At 40.1% G+C, this 14817-nt stretch overlaps 1 protein-coding gene across 13 annotated transcripts in view; it reads left to right on the top strand.

Annotated features, from left to right (window-relative positions):
* FAM13A (family with sequence similarity 13 member A) overlaps window positions 1–14817 on the top strand; it is a 353806-nt gene that overhangs the window by 248966 nt on the left and 90023 nt on the right. For 6 of the 13 annotated variants that reach the window (XM_047717965.1, XM_047717960.1, XM_047717961.1 and 3 more), the window contains one exon: window positions 2664–2708. The exons of 2 other annotated variants lie outside the window; for them this stretch is intronic. In XM_047717965.1, coding sequence (XP_047573921.1) covers window positions 2664–2708 — 45 coding nt within the window. Of the gene's footprint in view, window positions 1–348; window positions 865–2663; window positions 2709–14817 lie in introns of those variants that run through there. 5 more of the 13 variants (XM_047717969.1, XM_047717968.1, XM_047717967.1 and 2 more) reach the window with 4 other exon arrangements.

The raw sequence follows: 14817 nt of genomic DNA, 5'->3' as shown, positions 1-14817 counted from the left end.
TAGTAAGTTGAAATAACTTCCATGGGAGTAGACGCTTTGATCCCTTGAGAAGCTAGACAATCTTAGGACATGTATTCTCCCCAGAAGTGTGAGCTACGTGCCTGGGGTGATGTCACCAGTGACTAGTAACCACTGCAGGGTAAACAAACAGCAGGAAATAAGTGTGGGTAGGGCAAGGGTCTAGAAGCGTGCCTTCCAATGCCAGCGGTTTGTTTGGATTTTTTTTTTTTTTTTTTTTTTTTTTTTTTTTAAAGGAAGAGAGGGGATGGAGCTTAGGTCTTGCCTTCTGTCACAGAAACCTTTAGTTTCGTAGGCGATGTCTTTCCTTGACAAATGGATTTCCTCCTTGGCTGTCTCTGTAACATTGAGAAGTACGGGACTCTTTGCTCTGGCCGCAGTTATTGGTTGCTCTCCCCAGACTGACAAGCTTGTCTGCGGATTCGCTAAGAGGAAAGTTTCGAGTTACCAGAATTAGGCAAGCCCCCTGAGAAACAGGAGGAGGAGGAGGAGCGGGCGGCAGCAGGAGCAAAAGAAACAGCGCCTTTAAGCACCAGGGCAGCTGCCCCGCTGATTGGCTGGAGGTTTCAGCTGCTTCCCTGGAACAAAAGGTCAAAGTGGACTGCAGTGTAAGTGTAGAGAGGCAGCCGATAAAATAGCATTGCTTGAAGAAGTTTGGAGGCTGGGAGCGGCTGCACAGGGGCTAAGGGCAGCGCCAGTGGCCGCTCCAGCTGTGAGGTGCAGCCTGCCGTCCCGCCCCAAGCCCGGCTCACCCCGAGAAGCCAGATCGGTGTGCAAGAGCCAGTTGTGAGGGTCTCTGGCAAATTCGTCTGCAAGGATGGCCTGTGAAATCATGCCTCTGCAAAGGTAGTACTCTTTCCTGTGTGTTTTCTTTTATTCTCTTCTGCATTTTCTGAGTTGTATGAAACCATGTAACTTTGCCAGTACTTGGCATTTTTTAGTAGCGTGCTGCAAACGTGTGGAGCCCTTCGTCCGTGATGTCCTTCCCGAGACTAGAAGACTCTAAATATGATACTGCCACTTTTACTGACATTGACGTCCAGTTTCTTGTGCTTCTCACTTGATGATGTTGTGTTCAGTTATTTCCTTCCTTGGATGAAAATACATGTAAGAAAACATCTCTGACCTCTGAAGGAAAACAGAAACGAAAGAATGTATAGCCTGGGTTTACTAAAAAACTGAATCAGCTCCTTCGCAGTGTTGTGAAGCTGTGGCAAGCTCTCAGCTCATTTGATAGGATGTCTATAGGCGAGAGACCTTTTAAAAATGCAGGTTAGGATCCCTCTCTTCTGGAGTCCAGATCCAAGCAAGGATTTTCTGTCTGTAGGTACATTACAATACATGGACACAAATGCGAAGGTCAGAATTTCCCCATAAGTGATTCTAGATAGATTTATTATACACCTTTAATGCTACCTTTAAAAAAAAATGCTATGTAAGAATGACTGAGCACTGGGTTCTGTTTTTGCATTAATAATTGTAGTATGGACTGCGGAGGGCGGGGCAGAGGAGTTATACCAAAGCAGAGAGAGGTAAATTAAAACAAAAGGGCTTGTTAAAAACAAACAAACAAACAAACAAACTGCTGGTGAAGGAATAAGTGAATGATGTATCGTGGAGTGGTCAGGCTGAAAGTCACCTTTGTGAGGACTAGAGTCCAGTCCTCCAGTTTCACAATTAGAAGACTGAGGCACGGAGGAAGTCTCAGAGCTGCCCAAGGTCACGTTTTATGCTTTTTAGAATTACTTTTGCAATCATATTATTATACTTCAACTTTAACTGCTTTACATGCAGTACCATTTGATTTGATATAAACACTTCCTTTAAGAAAACTATAAAGGGTTTTATTAGTGAAAATGATCTTAAAAATCAAGTGGTAATTACAGTTTATAAGGCTGGAAAAAATCTAGACAAAAATGAAGTTGAATTTTAAAACCTATGCCACCAGTATTTTACTGAATGTTCATGTTTCAACAGTGAAAATAAGGTTAAGAAAAATTCAGTGTTTATTTGCAGCGTGTTTCCTGCAGATGGATACTGTGACAGAGACCAGTGTGGTTGTTTTTCTTTCACTGTACTTTTAAGAGCCCTGCAATGGGAACTTGACGGGGTGTCCCAGGAATTCCTTTCCTAAAAATTAATAACCCAAGGGAACAGATAGTGGTTCATGGATAGATCTGAAATTCTTCTCTATTAACCCAGTGGAAAGCACCACATATTTGAACTGTCCAACAGACTATAAAACTAAGGTACGCTTTTTGGAGACTTGATTTGGTTTCCAGCTTTATAACTGAGGACTTGTTTTGCTTATGATGACTTCAGTCTTATGGGTCTTAAGCAATCATTTTCTAGAGAAGAATATTGGCTATTACTGAACTCTGTGGTAAGCTTCTTGATAATGTAACTGGTAAATATTTTTAAGAAAATAGATCTTTGTACCACTAAAACCTTGCTTAGAGAGTTAATGAAAGCTGAAATCAAATTAGCATCATTTCCAGAATTATTTTGCATTGTTAGTCATTATCAGTAAGCCTCTGTAAGAGGAATAATTTGAATTTGCATTCAATAATGCTAATTGGTGCATTCACTGCTCTGTGGCTCTGAGAATTTCATTTGATTGATTACCCTGCATTCTTCCCTTCCAGCCTATGCCTGCCTTTGATTATAAACCTCCTGAAGGCAAGGAGCAGGTTTGTGTAGTTCTCTTTCTTAAGGATCCCTTGTGAATTTAGATGCTTAAGCAGAAAACTTTCCTCTTCCCAGGTGTAACTGCTTCTTCCAAACCCAGTTCAGTGCCTTAGGCTAAGGATTTCTGGGAGTCTCTAGTAATGATGACTGTTGGCGACTGCCCCTGCTGTTAACGCTGCCTGAAGCATGTAGTTTGCAGAGCCTTGTGAAATGCATGCTGACTGATGGCATGAGGGCTTTGCTCAGCTCCGTTTTAGAGCAGTAAGGGGCTAGAAACTGAATTAAAAGTGGGTGAGTAAGAGAATAGCTTGAAGTATCAGTCAAATTCACATTCCCTACTTGTACTGAGCAGAGTGGCCAATGGTTCTCATACTTTAAGTGCATGAGAATTACCTGAGAAACTAATTTTTTTAAATCAGCTTATAGGAAGAGCTCCCCTCTTTCCCTAGACTTACTGAATCTGAATCTGGGTGTGACAGGGAAAGTAAATACATTTTTAACAAGCTTCCTGAAAGCAAATCTGACACAAATGGTCCACACGCTCAGGGAAACACTTATCTAAACTCTAGTTAATGATTGTAGCTTGTGTAAAGCCATTGACAGCAGGTATATATAAGAATCTAACACTATACTACTCAACATCCCCAAATAACATCTTTAATATCATGACTTTATAAGTGTTTTTTTTTTTTCATAATCCATGCTTTCATCTACTAGGTGTTAGTGTTCCCTTTTAGAACAAAGTATACTACGGCCACCTGAGTGGCACAGTCGGTTAAGTCTCTGGCTCTTGGTTTCTGCTCAGGTCATGATCTCAGGGTCATGAGGTAGAGTTCTGCTTGGGGCTCACGCCCAATGCAGAGTCTGCCTGGATTCTGTGTGTGTGTGTGTGTGTGTGTGTGTCTCCCCCTCTCCCTGTGCCCCACTGCCCCATTCTCTCTCTCTCTCAAATAAATAAAGTTTTTACAACTATAACAACAAAGCATGCTTACAGTATTCTCAAATATATTAAACAGTTTATACTACCAGGGATACTGAGGTAATTGGGACACAAGCTCTGCTTCAAAGAGGTCACATGCTAGGAGAGATGCAGTCATACTACCAGACAATTACAACACATGTGGTTAGTGCAGTAATGGACAGTATGATTAGCATAGTAATAGAGATGTGCCTGTTACATGGGTAACATGGACAACATCCTATGTGTTTGATCTTATTAGAGGGCATGTTTTTAACCCTAATGTCTGCTTAGCTTACAATTTCCATGGGTGACTTTTTAGGCTTTCTTAGCATATTGTGAAACTATGTAGAAGATAAATTTGTTACTCCTAATCTGTGTCTGAGATGAGAATAACAGATGTGTTTGTAAACTAAGGATTAAATAAATACTTTGGTTCCCTTTAATGTATTTTGCCATCTGTTTATTACCTATTGTAATTTGTAGACCTTCAGGGATGGAGTTGACTGTTTAGAAACGCATGATCTTTAGAAAAAACTGCAGAAGTTGAATATTTAGAATGTGAACCTCTGTAAAGCAAGGAACTCCGTTCTTACAATTCCCTTTAAATGGCTTAAAGATGGGATCTTATTACATATCTGTTGAGTCGTTTAGACTGTCTCCATTCTTTTTAAAAATACTAAAATATCTATATGTACTTCTTATACCAAAGGATAAAACTCAGTACACTTTAGCACTGTATAGATATTCTTGCCATCTGAAAAAGTTCCCCCAAAGAAATAAAATAATAATAAAATAAATGGGGAAACCATATTAAATTAAGAATTGAAATAAGTTTTCTAGGAGCATCTGGCTGACTCAGTCAGTAGAGCATGTGACTCTTAATCTCAGAGTCATGAGTTCAAGTTCCACGTGGGGTGTAGAGATTACTTTGAAAAAAAAGTTTTCTTCACTCAGGTGACTATGTTCACCTTCTGTCACTAAAGAGATAGTATATTTTATCAGATTCCAGGCTTTACCTATACCTCAGGCTTTTTGCATGATTTATATCCCAGGGGACTTTTTTCCTTATATTTTGTGGGCTGTAGTTAGAATCTCTATTTTATGTATAGAAAGATTTCAGTAGGCTAAGAAATAAATCTTTAACCCACTGAGCCTTTTTCTTTTTTTAAAGATTTTATTTATTTATTTATTTGACAGACAGAGATCACAAGTAGGCAGAGAGAGAGGAGGAAGCAGGCTCCCTGTTGAGCAGAGAGCCCGATGTGGGGCTCAATCCCAGGACGCTGGGATCATGACCTGAGCCAAAGGCAGAGGCTTTAACACACTGAGCCACCCAGGCGCCCCTAAGAAACAAATCTTAACCCTAAGTCTTATGTCTATGACAAAACTCTCAACTTTCACAACAGTATTTTGATTTGCTAGATTAACTTTCCATTAGCCACTAACTCAGTTTATATCCACAACGAATGATGATGGAAGATGAAGTTAGGAACCCTAGTGATTAATTTAGATTCCTTTGGTTTTAATGCATTGGTATCTGCTTTCATGTGTTAGCATACTATTCTTTCCCTGGTTTACTTGTCAAAGTAGAAACTGAGATTAAGAACATTTATGTAAAAGTTTCTTGTTCATTACTCCATCTATCAGATTTTGGTATTCAATATATATTACTGATTCCTTCTTTTATGATGGCAAAATCCATCATAATTTCAAATTGCAATGGCTCTTTTGAGAAGACACAGAGCAACAGGGTTAATTAGCACGTATTAGGGACCCAACAGGGGAAAACTTCACTGAAACCTCTCATCAGCGGAATTCATCTGTTATTAGAATAACCTTTTGCAAACAAGAAAACTGGTAACATGGGGATGATGTGGGAGTTAACCAGGAAATACCCCAAGTAATGATGGTCCTGCTTGTGTATCTTCTGTGTAGTGTTAGAGAGCCCTCTACTGCCTGTGGTGACACCGCCAGTTAATTTATCTCTAAACCTATATTATTACTAACTTGACACTTGGATAGCACTCCCAGCCTGCAAACCAACCCCCCCCCCCGCCCCCATCCCCTACACAGAGACAGTCTAAGATGGAGTTAAAAGCTGCCCCACATCAAATCTGGGTTAACCCTTATGGGGTTGTGTATCTAAACTTAGACTTCACTAATCTAGTCTATATTGGAAGAAATAAGATCTCTGTGGGCTCTCTCTCATAGGACAGTTATAGTTTCCCTGGAGTCTACATATTTGCTAAGTACTCCAAATAAAGAAGATATTTTGAACTAAGATGAGAACATTTTTAAATTTTACAGAGATCACCCTAACCATGGAAAAAGTGGAGGTGTTGGGTATTCAGCACAAAGCAGTGGGGAAAGCAGTAGAAGGGTAGTAAACTTGCTATCATAAAAACATACTCAGATATTGAGAGCTAGTTAGCCATATGAATTTGGTCAGGTCATTTTCTTCAGTCTATAAAATGAGATGATAATACGTGACATACTTATGGGGGCAATTTTAGAGTTAAAGAATATGATAGCTCTTTGTAAATGATAAAACTATTCAGACTTAAAGAGTAGTATATTGCTGGGATGCCTGGGTGGCTCAGTTGGTTAAGCAGCTGCCTTCGGCTCAGGTCATGATCCCAGCGTCCTGGGATCGAGTCCCACATCGGGCTCCTGCTCATCAGGGAGCCTGCTTCTCCCTCTGCCTCTGCCTGCCATTCTGTCTGCCTGTGCTCGTCTCTCTCTCCCTCTCTCTCTCTGACAAATAAATAAATAAAATCTTTAAAAAAAAAAAGTAGTATATTGCTTTTCTCTTGTGTTTTTTTTTTCTTGATTTTTATACTTGCAATGCCTTTCAATTCCTTGAATGCAAGACTGTTTAACACAGCGAAGGTGATGCTCTAGCATTACATTCCATTTCACTGGATGGATATTAGAAAGTGACCTAAAGAATGGTTTGTAGGAAGTGTCATTACAAAGTGTCATTAAAATTGGGGTGCCTCATGGCTCAGTAAATTAAGTGCCTGACTCTTGATTTCAGCTCAGGTCATGATCTCAGGGTCATGAGATGGAGCCCCACGGCAGGCTCCATGCTCAGCAGGGAGTCTGCTGGAGATTTTCTCTGTCTCTCTCTCAAATAAATAAATCTTCGAGAGGAGACAAGATGGTGGGGAAGTAGGAGGAGGCTCCCTTTCAACCTGTACCCTAAAGTGAGCTGATTACCTTTCAAATAAATAAATCTTTAAAAAAATACCATGGAATCAAATTTCTTGAAACTCTCAAAACCTTCTATCCTGCTTTTTTTCCTATGATAATTATATATTTATGTGATGATCAAAATGAATGGCCAAGAAATAGTTTGTACTATATAAAACTTTTTAGAAGGATTATTCTTTAAGAAGAACTGGAAATTAAACGTTTTTTGATAATAGCATAAAATTCACCTGCATAGAGTATACAATTCAGTGATTTTTGGTATACTCATAAGGTTGTGCAACCATCACTACAAGCAATTTTAGAATATCTTCATTACCCAAAAGAAACCCTGTGTTCTTTAGCTGTCAAACCCTATTGTGGGCTGAATGTGTCCCCAAAAATTTACATGTTGAAGTTCTAATTTCTAATCTCCAGTGTGATGGAATTTAGAGGTGGGACTTTTGGGAGCTAATTGGGTTTGGATGAGGTCATGGAGGTGGCATTTCCATAACAGGATTGGTGTCCTTATAAAGAGATAAGGGGGCCAGAGTACTCACTCCTTCCCATCCCCCCCCCACCCACCATGGGGGGATATAGCAAGGACTTGGCAGCCTTGGGAATTCTTGGGAGAATTCTCACCAGAACCTGACTATGCTGGCACTGTAATCTTAGACTTGCCTTCTCTAGAACTGTGAGAAGTAAATGTTTCCGTTGTTCAAGCTGCTCATCCGTAGTATCTTGTTAGAACAGCCCAAACTAACTAAAACAACTGTCAATCTCCCTATAATCCCCCTATCCCAACTCTAGGCAACCACTAATCCATTTCTGACTCTAAAGATTTGCCTCATCTGGACACTACATGATAACCCTTAGGCAGATGTGGAAACTGCTTTTACTTCTCGCATAAGAATGGCATGTGAACGGGAAACAGCTGGGGAGGGATGGGGAAGGGAAGAGAGGGAGGGAGGAAGGAAGCAAACAAGCAAGCAAGGAAGGAAGGAGAAAACAGTACAAAGCCCAAGAAGTCGATTTTTTAAATTAAGATACCTAACTAAAGAAGGAAAAATACTGGGCAGTAGCGGAGAGCAGAGACACAGGATACATTTGATAAAAACCTTTAAGGTTTGGGGTCAAGAAATCATGTATCTTCTTATCAGCTGTAAGAACAAAAATCAGAAAAGTTGAATTCAATGGAAATAAAAACAACTGAACTGCCTTACTCAGATCATATTCGGTGAATTAAAATGCTAGAAAAAGTTAAGGGTTTCGAAAGAGCTTAAAGTGATACATCAGTATTTTGCTGTCAGCAAAATGATCATGGAAAGAAATATATAACTTCACCGTCTAGATTAAAATAGCCCCTGAAACCGAGATTAGGAACCAGCAGCCAGCCAGAGCAGACCATTGATACACTGTGTAGTATTTTAATCAGTGACTCTCCTTCATTTTCAGTTCCTTGACTTAGCAGAAACTCCAGGGTGCCTGGCCCGGGGGCCTCTGCCTGGCACACACCTGCTATATCCACAGTGCTGAGCTCCCTGCGTGCCACCTCCTGCCTTCGTACAGTGTCTTCTCTTTGTTAAGGAGTCCCCTGTCCATTCTCTTCCTCCTGGTAATGCCTCCGTGACCCTCAAAACTCATTTCCAGTGTCCCTCATGTCACCTAACCTGCCAGAGTGCTTGGTGCTTGAGTATAAGGTCCGGAGCTCTGGCTTCCACACACTTGGATTTGAACCCCACCCGTACCTGGCTCTCCGGCCTCCCCCTGGTGAATTACCCTTTTTAAGACTTGTTTTGCTTATCTGAAAAAAATCCAGTTAGTGATACCTCTCTCAAAGGTGTCTTTGAGGGTCCACTAAGAAAATGTGTGTGAAGCTCTTAGCCCAAAGCCTTGACTTGTTATGCTGAGGCCTCAACGCATAGTAACTGTGTATCCTTTTCTCATAGTCATTACCAAATTTCAAGTTTCTGTCTCTCCCTATAAATTCTGTAAGGATTTAGGCCATATCTTACTAGCCTGTGTATCTGCAGCACCTCTCATTGGCTCTGATGCATGGTAGCTACTCAAAAAATGCTGAATGAGCCCTTGTATCTGGCAGAGGAGGTTCGTTAGAGGAAAGATCAGATATAATTTGCATTGCTCTCTGCATATTTTTGTCTCCCTCGAGAAGTCCACTTTCAGACTTAACACTCTGGGGAATTAATATCTGTTAAATAAAAACTATATTAACAAACCATTAATAATTTTATAATGGTAATTTTTTTTTTTTTAAAGACTTCATTTGAGAGAGAAAGTGCACTAGCAGGGGGAGGCGGCAGGGGCAGAGGGAGAAGCAGACTCCCTGCTGAGCAGGAAGACCGATGTAGGGCTGGATCCCAGGATCCTGGGATCATGATCTGAGCCAAAGGCAGACACTTAACCAACAAGAGCCATCCAGGTGCCCTAACGGTAATTATTTTTTTTTTAAAGTTAGTAAAAATAACTTACTCTTTGCTTATTTCCTCCTGCATGTATCCTCATATCTTTTAAGTCTATTTAACTAAAGATTAGGAAATATTTTAACTTACTTATTCATGTTCTAAAAATATTTTTTCATCTACTAATATCAACTCCACCATAAAGAAAATGACTGTACATAGCATTCTAAATTATTGCCTCCCGAAGGCAATCAGTGATACACATCACTTTTCTGAACAAGAATCTCAAAGACAAATGAAAGCTTCCAACTGCCGTGAAAATAGCTTTGTGACTAAACCAAAAAGTTCTTTAAGCCCCAAACAACCTTGGGGTTTGCAGTGAAGGGAAATAATGTTCTTTTCCTGCTCTCAAGCCAGAACAAACAGAATGTGTGGCCAGGCCCTATTACCTTGCCTGAACACATCCGTTTCTGGGTTCCCTCTACACCACAGAAAGTACAGCGTTTACATTACTGGCATAGTGGCAGAATTCCCACCTCAGTTGTGCTGCTGAAGAAAAGAAATTAATTTCTTGTTTTTAAGGATGGGAGAAAACCCATGGCATAGTTGTGATTTCACTAAGTTTTGAATAGAAGGGAATAGGATAACTTAAAATAATCAACATACACATATCTGAAAATGCTCCTAGCTGGCCCAGTTAATTTTACAAATAAGAAACAGTGCTTGTTTTCAAAATAGTGGGTGCCTGGGTGGCTCAGTAGGTTAAAGCCTCTGCCTTTGACTCAGGTCATGATCCCAGGGTCCTGGGATCAAGCCCCATATCGGGCTCTCTGCTCGGCAGGGAGCCTGCTTCCCCCTCCTCTCTGCCTGCCTCTCTGCCTACTTGTGATCTCTGTCTGTCAAATAAATAAATAAAATCTTTTAAAAGAAAGAGTGCATGTTTTCAAAATATTATATCAAGCAGTAGCATTAGCACTCAGCAAAGTCTTGATGATGCTAATTTTACTCACCATTGACTGAGCACCTGGAGTGTTCTAATACCCTGCTGGATGCTTGAGATGGTTCAAACATAAAGACATATTCAGGAGGTGAGGCACGCGTCTGAACTCACAAATTCTGGTGTTGTGTTGCTCACTTATAGCTGTGAACAGTGTATCAGAGCCTGGAGGGAGAAGCATCGCCCTCTCCAGGGTGCCAGAGATGGCTTTCCAGATTAGATGACACTTGAGCTGCGCGAAGAAATATTCACCAGGCCAAGAGAGGTGGAGGAAGCATTTAAGACGGAGGGAACAGCACGTACAAAGAGGAGGACTTACAAAAGTGTAGAGAGTGGTCTACAGGGGTATGCTAGATTAGGAGGGACCTTGTGTGCTAGACTCAAACTTTTGGTTTGTATCCCAAAGCCATGGGAAAGTGGCAGAGGCTTTTAAGTTAGGAGTGTGAAGCTGGTAGAGTATTAACAATAAACTGGTATGGGCGGCAGGGAATTATTTTGTTTTGGTTTTTTGTTTTGGTTTTTGTTTTGGTTTTTTGGTGGACGGGGGTAGAATAAGTACAATTTGGTGATTGACCAAATGTGGGACTAGGAATAAAGTTCTTTAAGGAGAGTCCGTTCTGTGACTTCAACACGTCTCCAGCCGAGACCCCCCACAAAGTGCAGTGTGAGCCTCCCGGCTGCATCAGGCAGTCAGCATGTAATTCTGCTTCACTCCAGACTTTCTGAGTGTAAGGGGAGACACAACCGAAGATAAAGGAACCTCCCCCTCCCTGATGAGGAGCTCTTTCCTGACAGTGCACACCCTCCATCCCTTCAAATATCTGAATGATGTTCATCAGAAGGGAATCCAGAGATGGAAGTAGTTAGGTCGATGGGAGTGAAGTAGAATGAGATGTTCATTTGTTCCCTCCCAGTCTGTTTTTTTACTCCAAAGACAGGACGCAGGCTGATAAAGAATGTCACAGTCATAAAACCGGGAAGAATCCAAAGAGACTATGTGTTCCTGAGTCAACCAGGGAAAGAATCTTTAAAAGAGACTTGGAGGTGCTCTGTCAACTTCCCCAAAGCTTTCTAGAACTATGTTGTCATGCCCACTACTGGATTTTTCTGGGACCGCTTCCTCTCTGCTTATCTGCCATCCAGACTAGACAAGTTCTGTACTACTTTGGCCCAGAGCTGACTCTGGCAATGGGGCAAAGAAAGAGTGTTTTGTTTCCGTCCATTGGGAACATAGATCTTAATTCAACAACATTCATTGAGCGTGCATTATATATATCAAGCAAGAGAGAAGTGTAGTTGGCACAGTGTTTTAGAACAGTGTTTTTCAGCTGTGGGTCATGACCTATTAGTGGTCATAAAATCAATGTAGCAGGTTGTGACCAGTATTTTATATAATTTTACATAATAAAATATAACACAATAGAAAATATCCAAACAAGGGCACCTGGGTGACTCAGTTGGTTAAGTGCCCAACTCTTGATCTTGGCTAAGATCTTGATCTCAGGGTTGTGAATTCGAGTCCCCAGTGTTGGGCTCCAGGCTGGGCGTGGAGCCTACAAGAAAGAGAAAGAAAAGAAAAGGAAAGGAAAGGGATGGGAAAGGGAATGGGAAAGGGAAAGGGAAGGAAGAGAGAAAAAGAGAGAGAGAAGGAAGGAAAGCAAGGGAGAGGAAGGAAGGAAGGGAGGGAGGGAGGAAGGAAGGAAGGAAAAAAGAAAAAGGAACTGTCCAAACAAAGGATAATTTCATAAATTTTATGTCCATTCTATGGGTATGAATAAAGATGTAAAATGTGTTTCTAACTGAAACATAGCCAAAATTTGTCTTTAAAAATTTTTTTTAAAATATTGTATCTGGACTACTTATTGAAGATAGTTCATTTCAATGGGAGTTTACTACAGTCCTGGAGATCAAATCCCCATGTGAATGTTAAAAATCAATTCTAGTCATAGCAGATCTATAAAGGAATTTTCACAGACAACCTTTTTGTAAGATGGAGACAACTTTGTTAGGGAGGTTCTTATTTCTGAATTTAGGGGAAAACATTTTGGTAGATGTATTCATTTTCTAGGGCTGCTGTTGCAAACAGAGGGGCTTAAAACAACAGAAATTTATTGTCTCACTATTCTGGAAGCCAGAAATCCCAAATCAGTGTGTTGGCAGGAGCATGTGCTCTCTTGAGGCTGTGGAGAAAGATCTGTTCCAGGCCTCCCTCCTGGCTTCTACGGGTTCCTTGGCTTGTGCAGACACAACTCTGTCTTCACACAGTGTTCTCCCCGTGTGCATGTCTATGTTTGTGTCCAAACTTCCTCTTTTTAGAAGGGTGCCCATTATACTGAAATAGGGCCCACGCTGATGATGTCTTTAACTTGATCCCCTCTGTGAAGACCTTTCCAAATCAGGTAACATGCTGAGACACTGAAGGTTAGGGCTTCCACATATCTTTCTGAAGGGACACAATTGAACCCATAACCAATATATTCAGATTTCCACTAGGCGATCAAGAAAGTGATAAAAACATTTTCCTGTCTTATTGAGAAAAAAGTTCTCAATTTTGCAAGTCTTTTTGTTTGGTCTGTTTATTTTGCCTCAAAAATAATAGCTCTTAGTGTTGGCTAAAAATTCATACTTGTGACTATCAACAGCTTCAGCTCTTTGCATTAACCCTTTGGTCAGGAAAACTGATTTGCTCTTAAGCTTCAATAATTTGTTTTTATTTCTACTGGAGAAGTGTTGTATTCTTAGTCATAGCATGCAAATAATACAACTAAACAAAACTTATAATACAGTATCCTACATCTACAGAAATACCTCCCAGAATTATAACTGCAAACACTTAGCTATAAACCAACCTGAAAGCATTTACAATTGTTTCCCAAGAAGAACAGGGAGATTGTTTTTCTTTTCCATATTCCTAAATGGGACCAAACCAAAACTCTAAGCACACTGGCTGCTACATCACTCCCCTGCTGGAGTGGTCCATAGTTCATGTCTGGGATTGGGCATAAATTAAAAGCTCTCAAGGAAGTGTGGCACTTGAGGCTTTGCAGAGAAAGGAAGGAAGGGAAGAAAATGTGCTAATTTCACTCACCTCATCATTCTCTAAGAAAATTCTCAACATGAAGAAAAACCTTGAATTCTAGGGGGAAAAAATGCTTACTTAATACTTTTAATTTTACCCTTTTGCTCCCTCACTTTTTTGCTCTTTGTTTTGTGTTAGCCCCCCACGGATGGTTTTTCCTAATTTCTTCCATGAATAGAACCTAATCCTTAACATTTACCTGATTTTTTTTTTTTAATTCTCCTCAGTACTCAAGGAGCACTTGCAAACTATTTCTTCTAGCTCAAATAACTTGAAAATTCAAACTGTGTAACTAAATATGCAGATGATGTTCATTTTTTTTTCTTTTTCCGGTAGCCAGCCACAATGACCAATTAGAACATTGGACTCATTGGAACATTTATCAGAACAGTTCAAAAGGGAATTGGATGGAATGGTGATTTGATCCAGCTGTGGAAGGTCCCTTATGAATACCACACTCTTAGGATTCTCCCAACAGTATTTGTTTTTTCTCAGACATAGAAAGCGCTACACATTTTGTGATATCCATTAGCTTGCTGTGTAATTAAATTGATTAGCATTATATCCCGTGCCTTCCGGTTAGAAATTAGTGCAACTCATGAAGAAACTAAGTCTAGGTGTGATTCATTTCTATGCATTTACCAGTATTAAGCCCTAGAAATAAGTTCTATTAGGACCCCACTAAAAACATTGTATCTGTTACTGCTCTTCTCAATTGTAGCTTCCTAGATTTGGACTGTTACTTGGGTCTATTTGATAAATGCTCTTCCCAGAGGCTATTGTTTTGAGAGCATATATGACCACATGCCTGAAGATGTTAAGCTCCTGATAATGATTGCCTGACATGCACAAAGTGCCTGCCCAAATCTCTCAGTGTATGTTCAAATTTTTAAAAAGAGAGAAAAAAAAGATAAACTGATTGGCTGCTTAAATTTGGCCATTATTCAGAGTTAGCAAACAGGAAATAATTAAAACCTGGGGTTTATACTAGTCACCAAGGAGGAAATTGAATGTATTCCAAGTTAGTAGAGTTTGTCATTGACTTAATTTCATGACACACACTCGCTTTTTCATTCACAGTATTTGTGCTTATTTTAAAAAATTAAAAATGAGTCAGAATTCTCAATTTAAAATTTAGGCCAAAAATTGTGACTAATTTAATATCATTGCACATGCCATTAAATTAACATAAATCCAGGAACAGGAATACCTAACTTCTATAAATAGATACTTGGGGGCCTGTAACAATAGTAAAATATCCATTTTGTACAAATGTAGAAATGGTGACTTTTTTCTAAATGTAAATTTTGTGGAAAAGTTCATTTCTCAGTTCTGTTTGGAAGAATTGTCCTTAGCCATTTCTTCTTAAAATTGCCTTTAAAATCAGTGTGTTTGGGGCACCTAGATGGCTCCGTCATTACACGTTTGCCTTTGGCTCACTCAGGTCATGATCCTAGGGTCCTGA

The sequence above is a fragment of the Lutra lutra genome, chromosome 2 (genome assembly GCF_902655055.1).
Source record: "Lutra lutra chromosome 2, mLutLut1.2, whole genome shotgun sequence".
Classification (NCBI taxonomy): Eukaryota; Metazoa; Chordata; class Mammalia; order Carnivora; family Mustelidae; genus Lutra; species Lutra lutra.
The sequence above is the reverse complement of the archived record's forward strand: the minus strand, read 5'-3'. Positions and strand labels throughout refer to the sequence as shown.